This window comes from Topomyia yanbarensis, chromosome 3 (assembly GCF_030247195.1).
Source record: "Topomyia yanbarensis strain Yona2022 chromosome 3, ASM3024719v1, whole genome shotgun sequence".
Taxonomy (NCBI): domain Eukaryota; kingdom Metazoa; phylum Arthropoda; class Insecta; order Diptera; family Culicidae; genus Topomyia; species Topomyia yanbarensis.
Genome location: NC_080672.1, coordinates 265604295 through 265613612, shown reverse-complemented (window position 1 = coordinate 265613612; position 9318 = coordinate 265604295). Strand labels below are relative to the sequence as shown.

Genomic DNA, 9318 nt, shown 5'->3' with positions numbered 1-9318 from the left:
ACAGATCTTCACTAATACAGCTGCTGCGCGAAGCGAAACTGAGTAAGGCTCTAACCCCACCCGCTGTCAAAGTGTGTGAACTTACTGCGGCTGCGGCCAGAACTCGAGCCAGCCCCGTGTTCAAGCGAAAACGGTATAAGGTGGCTCGTACCCCGGTTGGCACCGCGGGGAGGTAAAGGTTAGAAGTTTTGCATCAGAGGTGAATGGCGACATAGTTTGGCCTCATGTTGAACAACAATGCAGCTTTACAAACCGGTACTAAAAAATCGGGCAAAAGTTGAGCGAAACTGGACGATATTAACATTTGCCACAAACCGGTTAAAGTTGGTGGTCGTTTATTTCTATCTCGTACACTTCCGTGTCATCATTGTGGTTACTGCCGTGGTCGTGTTCGCTAACATCTGATTTCATCCTTGTTTCATACCATTACGGCTCACGAGTGTGGACTTCCTCAATGACGGTGTTTGCTGTTAATTTTGAGATACTTGACACAGCTTTTGCCGTCAATATCAACTGAACAGCAACCACATATTTAGCAATTGTTTGTGGTTCAGGTAATTGTATTTGAGACTATGGATATGCAAAGATGTAATGTGTGTAGTGATACTATCGTATTGTGTTTTGTATGCGCAGGGCCAGGTAGGAGGTAATGCATCGGTCCACCTAGATTCTCACCACAAAAACACATTTGAAATACGGAGAATTACTTCCTGGGTTTACAATGAATTCCATTCCTTCCAAATGTAACATGAATCTTTTAATGGTCCCGGTCCAAGTAAGTGGTATCAGTTCTTGAAGTCGAGCATTAATATTTTCTCGTCGTCCATATATCCTAATTATAGCGGCGTCACAGAAAACACGTGCTACAAGTTATTATACAAAATGACTGGTTTCGCCTGGGCTAATTTGTTGAACGCCATCAGCACTGAATGTCTGACATGATAGAACTCGATAAAGGCGACTTCGTTAGCATAATCTCCATTTTAACCTTCAACAAATGCTTCCTATCACGAATGCCTTCTTATGTGAAAAGGCCGGAAGTTAATAACCTCCGTATTTGGCTGGAGCACCACTTCTTGCTTCTGCGGCTCACTCATCTCCTCAGATCACCACAGCAAGAATGAAAGTAACAGTTACTTTTGTCCTTCCGACGAGGCACACAATATGAAAGGAACGGTTTTTGTCGCACTCAGGATACTGAGTAGGTATCGTGACCGGTGTCTTTGGTTGTTCCAAATAGCAATCTTCTTCAACATTCTCTCATTAATTTGTTCAAACCTAACATGATACAAATTTGTTAAGAGTCACCGAAAGACATGTTTTTTTTCTTTAATTTATTTTTGAATAATTCCGGAGAGGGCTTTAGCCCTCTAACCCCCCTCTGGTTACGTGCCTGCACTTTGGCCACCTGTGACGGTTCTTGATGCCCCGGGGAACTCGTCAAATTGTTAAGCCAATGTCACACCTATTCTCCAGCGAACTCTTAACTGATTTTTACAAACTTGACTTCAAATGAGAGATATAATTCTCATATTAACTGCTATTGAATTTCATTCAGACCTGACTTTTGGTGTCGTAGTTACTGGTTAGCTATTGCGGTTTCATAGACATTTCTTAAATAAACCAGTACAATCGTAATACCTCATAAGTTTGAAATCTATTGAAATGATCATCAAATAACTTCGATTCGCAGACCTAGATCACTGATCTTGGAATATATTGTCCGGAAGTCTCGGGTTCCGGGCATATTCCAGAGCTAAAGCCACTTCTGTGATGACTGAACCAATTTTTACTAACTTAGTCTCAAATGGAAGGTACACCATGAAGTATGGTGTTGATCGCCACCATCCACCCTCCCCCTCTTTCATAAAACCCCCTCACCACTACCCGTTATCACATCCCCTCTCAGACCAACCTCACGACGGCATTCCCTTCATCCACCCCGTATACTAGAATAAGTTAGGTGGTTCCCGACGCAACCTCCCACCTCCTACTAATTATACACTCCCACCCTTCCCCACTATTTCAAAATATGTCAACATGAAGACAACGTTGAACTCACGCTGATTAAGGGGTTACATACCGTTTTATTTTAAAAAAAATCAAAATTTGTCGTTTTTTAAAAAAAATCAAAAGGATTTTGAGGAAAAAGCCACAAATCCGCTAATTATCAATTGGAGAATGTGGTCGGTTGTCGGCACACTTTTCTCTTTGGCTCATAACATTTCTCCAATTGCATAATATAGGGACATAAGCATACCAATGGAAAGCAAGAGACCTTAGCTAATAACTGGTAAAAGTATTTAATGTTTTTCCGTCAATATGAAAAATGTTACTGACAATTTAGTGAAATGATAATTTTACACCATTTAGAAAAATTTGGTCGGTTGTCGGCATCCTAACAAAATTTAGTAAAAAATGGCACAATATGATAAAAATCACCAACATTCAAAGAGAAAATAAAATTTACAGAAGCACAATGTGTGTATGTGAAAAACTGGTACGCATGGTACGCGCCACTAACGCACTGGCAGATCGCATTCAGATTTACAGGGTGACCAACTTATACCAATAAATTAGATTATTTATTAAAAGTCACCCAAGTAATAAATAGGCATGGAAAGTGCTTTTCAAAAACCGCTTTTGGCAAAATAGATCGCTCCATTATTGCTGTGCCATAAAAATATTTTTACGGCTTTTCTTCCTTCAAAATGCTGATTAACAACAATTTTTTTTTGAATAGTTTATTGAAAGCAAGTTTACAATAGTTATGCATGAAAATGCTAATATGCTGCAAGAAGCATCTGAAATCCAAATAAAATGCTACTTTACTGCATATGCTAGTACATACTAGGTTGTCATAATGTGGATATTTTTCATTTGCAAAGGTTGTGATAGAAGAATGTCTCCATATCCAAAATTGATATTCGTCACCATACAAAAATCCAACATGTCGAAGCTATGGTAAAAAATCGGTCATAATAGATGGATTTTTTACTATAGACAAATCTGAAAACCTTAAATCGCGAAAGTATCCATATTAATTGGGATATAGAGAATTCTGCTAAACCGGATGTCGCCATCTTGGTTTTCAAAATGGTGTCAAAAATCAATCTCTGGCATCCACTCGTCAGGCCCGCTCCGAAAATACTCATATCGATTGGGTTATAGAGAACTCAGAATTAGCCGACAATCGACCATGTTTGGTTGCCGACAACCGATTTTAATAACTTTTTTACATTTTAACATTCAATTAGCTAGAGATTACTGGGTAGGGAAAGTTATGAAAATTAGAGCCATAGTACTCAAGTGAGAGCAAGGATGTGAAGTAAACAGCTCGGAAAACTAGAAGTGGCAGGGTCATTAGAACAGGCTTAATATCGTACGGGCTTAATCTTTGTCTTCTGTTAATGAGGGTCGAGCTTAGGCAGTATAACCACAGACTAACAGACATAACACTATGAGGGAATTCCCTCAAAAAACATCGATCCGACAATTTTCTCAGAACACTAGCTCCACCTTTTATTCACAGTCCCAAACAATCATTTACTGGTGGGTTACCCCTCAGGTTTGGGAACAATTTTTCACTAGTGGTCTATCCCCCGAATGCTTGTTCATATGTCAGTGGCGCCATAATTTCAAATGTGGCCACAGTCCCAACTACAAATATATTTAAAATGACCGTTAAAGCGGGCGAAGCTTTGTTTTTGAGTGTTATGTCTGTTAGTCTGTGGTATAACTACGAATCACCCGAGTTCACTAACATGTGTCCTGGTATCGACAGACGTGCCTATCTTTACCGGTTTACTGTCGGTTGTCACGGTAAAGATAGACACGTCTATCGATACCAAACTTTTGAGTAGATTTTAACGTGTACAAAGAGAAAATACGAAAATACATACGAAACTGTTTGCTTCAGCTATCGGCACAAAAATAACGTGCGAATATAACACATAAATAACATTTATCTGTATGACCATTAGGGCATTGTTATATGGAAAAATCAAATCATGATCACATCAACCGATCACAGCACTTTTTTGGTTCCATTTGGGGTCCCAAACAACTGAGCAAAATTTGGGGTCGATTGGTTTTGACCCGGCGTAGCGCATTGCGTTTGAAATTTGTATGGGAATTAGTATGGGAAAACCTACTTTTTTGCATTTTCAATTCTACAAACTACATTTTTTCCTGTGGTATACCAAAAATTAGATAGAAGTATTGTCCAGGATATGTAGAACAACTTTGGCGAAGGATGCATGGTTCTATAATGTCTCTAAAAGAAGTTATAGCTGTTCAAAATTCGATAGATCAAATTAAATGCCAAAAATCATTTTTTGCCAACACTGCGAAACATCATATATTTTAGATTCACCACATTGATATGTTTGGATGGGCGTAGGTAGTGAGGGGGGAAGAGGGGCGCTTTAATATATATAAATTTGAACTGAAATAACTAAAACATTGTCGATATCTAATTTTTAGCATACCACAGGAAAAATTGTAGTCTGTAGAATAGAAAATGCAAAAAAGTAGGCTTTCCCATATTAATTTCTATACAAATTTCAAATGGTTATATCTCTGACCACTACATTGAAAAACTGGAAATTTAGTCCATCGTTTTTCAGCTTGTGTCTCCGGTCGAGTAGTAGACTTACAATAATCGCCTTACGGGTTTCTTCTACACAATGTGCAATGGTGATTTGTAACGTATTTTTATTTGAACGTTTCAATTGAATAGTGTTGGTAAGAAAACTCTAACTTAATGGAAAATGTTGTTAGTTTGCCCAATGCTGTGAGAAAGAATTCTACTGCTTGTTTGTTCCAAACTGTGGGTTTGTTCGAAGTATATATAATTGCAATGGTAGGTTTTATGACTTGGTGCACCCTGATTGCTTCATTCTCCGTAATTGTTATCTGAGTTCCTCTCTGCTTGATATTGAACACCAATTATTATTAAGGAGTTATCATGTAGTCTGTAAACATCGAAATGTTATAAATCTGATCTTAACGAGACCTCAAAATAACAAGAAACAGCGTGAACTGTGTTTGTTATTAAAGGCAAAAAAGCTATTTTTACTATTTTGTAACTTTATGAAATTTGAGGCATATTTGTATTTATATTTGAAATGCAGAATTTCTGGTATTTCCGGAATAAAGTTTTAAACCTTGTTTATAAATATATTAGGAAACGGTTTTAAACTAGATTTGTTCCAATCTATCAATAACTTTTTGTGTTATCTTTCCTTCCAATTTAAAAGAATCTCAAGCAATTACAATGCATTTTAAATTGGTAATTAGAGTATAAAAATCGCCTAGAATAACCTGAGAAGACCATTCGCAAAACTAATTCAAAAGCGTCTTTGTACGTTGTCGAAAAGCCATTCGATCTGCCAAAATAGCACTAATGATAACATTGGTAAGATAATAGTAACGAGCCTGTCCCACAGACTACATATTTAGCCAACCGCCCCTTCATGCACGCATCACTGAACGAAATATTGCGCCTCTGCTGTAAACTGTTAGTAAAGATTAAAACAAATCAGTTAGTCACTAGTAAGTATTTATACCACTATGTTTTAACTTGGCTTTGCATGTCTATTACTTTTACAGTTAAATTAGTAATGAATTTGTATTATACCCTTCTTTGAAGCATCCCTTTTCAGTTCACTTTTCTTTTCTCAGTATGTTTTTCGCAAAATTGGTCACATCTAAAAATCACATTCACGAGTTCTTAGTACTTCTTTTACTTCGACTGGTTTCTTTCACTTGTTTCTTTCTCTACCTTTGTCTAATTTCAGTCCCTAAGCGTAAAAATCTAAAACTAAGCTAAAACATTACTCTAAAATCAAAACTTGGTAACCCCACCCGTTGGTTTCGGGCCAAACTAGTTTCCGCTCGCGGAACAATGGCTCCCTTCAAGCTCAAGTTCCGCATGGGTAGTGGTTCTTCTCGTAGCACCTCACAGGAGCAGGATGTCGTAGTAGACAGTCAGGCCAATCAGATCGCTCCACACTATATGAATAGTAACACCCTTGGTACAGGCTATGGTAGCAGCACCACCTTAGATTCCGAGCAGAATAATGATAGCTTAGTATCGATGAGCAACGACCAACGGGCCCTCATTCGGGACCGGAACTCACCCGATGAACACATAGGTAACTCCATCGGAACTGAATACCTTCTGGAGGGATACTAACACTCTTGTGCAAAATATATAGTCTTGACTACTCATGATTCTAACATTTCTAGGATACGTCAATCCCTCACTGACCCATACTGAAAACAACACGATACCACTGAGCCCGCCGCCATCCTACGAACATGTTCTAGAGGAAGTAAGTTATTGTCAATCAGCCTATGCATCCTTCAATTCTAAATGTGAAATGTTTCTTCAGAATCGCCTCGCAGCTTTAGACAAGGAAAATAACAAAACATCGACACTGAGTCTGTCCCTATCCAGCTACGAAATGTTCGGAAGCAGCCAGCAACTGAATACCATCTCAGCAGGGTCAGAGCAGCAGCTAAATTCCGACCAGCAGCAGCATCGCCAAACAACGCCAAATGGAACGAGGAAGCAGGAAAGTATCGATTCTTCCCTCTACTCATGCAGCTCGGCTACATCGCCGTCTCAGGAGAACCTGCTCGGGTGTACTGGTTCCTGTGATCCACTGTTCAACATGTCCAACCAGGAACAAATGGGACAGTTAGGTAAGTGTCAGAATGCAAATATTGGACGCTAGAACGTGATTGCCGACTTTTCACTTGCCAAAGATATGATTTAAAAAGTTTAAATTAAAACTTTTTAGGTAGGGGACGGTGGGGAGTTGTGAGCCATGGGGAGTTGTGAATATCGTCCATACCCGTTAAGCTTTAAATGATAAAAATGTTGTAATCACTATCAAATGTTTCTATTGTTATGACGACACTTTTCTATTGGCAAATTTTGCATAAACTTATAGTGTTCACGCTTGTGCAATCAACGACTACAATACTACATAAAAAGTTTTTGATTACTCATATGTATTCGTGGCATGCAGCGTCCCGTTTTGCAGCCGCTTTCAAAGTAAATCAGTGTAAAACAATCGTTGGACAATTGCCTTTTCTTGCACAAAAAATACACTCAAGTTTTTTTTACGCGGGGTATACAGGCCGCGTAAATGAAAACCGCGTAAATTTCAAAATCCGCGTAAATGAAAACCGCGTAAATTTCAAAATCCGCGTAAATGAAAACCGCGTAAATTTCAAAATCCGCGTAAATGAAAACCGCGCAAATTTCAAAATCCGCGTAAATAAAAACCGCGTAAATTTCAAAATCCGCGTAAAAAAAACCGCGTAAAAAATACCGCGCAAAAAAAACCGCGTAGAAAAAACTTGAGTGTAGTTGAATATTCCTTTTTCTCCCACTTTTTTGCTATGGTTCACAACTTCCCACTAAAATAAAAAATGCCGATCCCACGCACTTCACACAATCTGCCATACATTAAACACGATTACGATTATTTTGATTTGGTTTATGCTGTGGATGTATTATGGTGTCCTGTACAAATACCAGTTAAATTACTGACAATCGATCGATGTTTTTGGTAGTTATACCCCGAAGACTATGTTCACAACGCCTTACCATCCCCTACTGGTGTATGGTTGGAGAAAATACCTCGCCTACTCTAGTGGGTCGGCCAAAAATACTAAAATTGAAAAACCCAAGGTGCTCAGGCTGTTTTAGAAATGTCAATGTGAATTAAAGTCCCCTAAGAAAAAGCGGGGTGCAGGAAGAACCGCACTTACATCTTTAAGTCGCCTTCTTTTTCTGCAGACTTTTGCAGACGATTTTAGTATAGCACTGGTTGTCATCCACCGGTACTGCGATTTCACGATCGCTATCTGCTCGTCCGTGTACTCGAGGGACCCAGTCTTCTTCCGACAGATGATGTCCTCCATCTTAAGGGTTCGGTGAATCAAAATATGGGAGCAGTGATATTTTCCTCCAGCGTCACGCAAACTCATTCCGTTCTTGTTGTCGAACAACTTTTTCGACTTCTTCTTCATTATCTTCGCCGGACGGGCGCAACCGGCCTTCCACTCCACACTCAGTGACGTCAGGATCCGGTAAACTGTACTCACGGACACGTTTTCGTCTCGAATGTGGTTTACCGTAAACTTCTTCCACGATGACCACACGTTTCGCAAAAAGCGTACAACACGCTGAGTGCTTATTGTATCGACGCCATCTTCGATTGAACTGACAGCACCCGAGAGAAAAGAAACCCATTTCTATGGAGTCTAGAGGGCAATTCTCTTGGAGAGAAAAGTCATTTACGCTCTTTACTTTAATTACAGACAGGTATTGAAATCATTCTCCTTTTTTATTGAAAACCCGTTATAAGGGCCTATTGAAAAACTTCGATCAGGAATGTGGTATTATTGTTTAACGGTTATGTATAACTTCCGTTGCACTGAACGGAATCCAAAGTATTTCCAACGAATAGAAAAAAATATTTTTTGAGAATGTTTCATAAACAATGTTCCAATTGGTTTTCATTATTCGCAATGGTCGTTGTAACGACATTTAATTAGCAAGGGACTGAAAGGTGAAGTATATTTTTCAATATTAAGAGCCATAGTACTCAAGGAAGAGCAAGGAGCTGAAGAAAGAAAGTTTAGAAAAGTGTGGAATAGGTCATGGCTTCCTGGATATGTCGTCTGCCTACAATACTGACTCGTGATCTGGCGTACAAAGCTTGGTCGGAGTTATAATATCATTTCGCCAGGTCTGGTAATTATTGGTATTGTTATTGTTATTGGTAGGGCTTGTCGCTTACTCATCACTCAAAACACTTTTAAGAACATCTGGTAAAAAGTTCTTTCAAATCACAAACCACCTCTATTTAGAGCGAAATCTTTGTCACCTATGTCTTTTATCTATTAATAGACGCATGGGTATATCAATATGTAACATCAACCGCTACGGTGTAGTTAGCACGAATATGGAACATTGTTTTTGTCTTCGCCCAATGTCAAGTATTCAAAAATCTTAAATCTATGCTTTGCGTGCTACAAAAATCTAAACTTATCTAACCGAGTTAAACAGACTGGACACCTGATTTGAAAAATAGAGTTATTTCACGATACATGATTGTTTATAATCAATGGAGTGCAAAACTACCAGTTATAGTACTCATTTTGGGGCAAATGGCTAGACAATTATCAGTGTTTTATACAATTCTATGCACTACATCAATTTACTTATTTCCGAAAAAGGAATTAATTATGTCAGAAACTGGTAAAATGTTCGAGAAACATTTCAACTTTATTTGA

The 9318-nt window shown here is 38.7% G+C and overlaps 1 protein-coding gene across 2 annotated transcripts in view; it reads left to right on the top strand.

The window, feature by feature from the left end:
- LOC131694049 (uncharacterized) overlaps positions 1-9318 on the top strand; it is a 52405-nt gene that overhangs the window by 35107 nt on the left and 7980 nt on the right. Inside the window, exons 1-4 of one of the 2 annotated variants that reach the window (XM_058982405.1) lie at positions 5189-5556; positions 5802-6158; positions 6253-6338; positions 6399-6711. In XM_058982405.1, coding sequence (XP_058838388.1) covers positions 5909-6158; positions 6253-6338; positions 6399-6711 — 649 coding nt within the window. In that variant the 5' untranslated portion in view covers positions 5189-5556; positions 5802-5908. Of the gene's footprint in view, positions 1-5188; positions 5557-5801; positions 6159-6252; positions 6339-6398; positions 6712-9318 lie in introns of those variants that run through there. The other variant, XM_058982404.1, reaches the window with a different exon arrangement.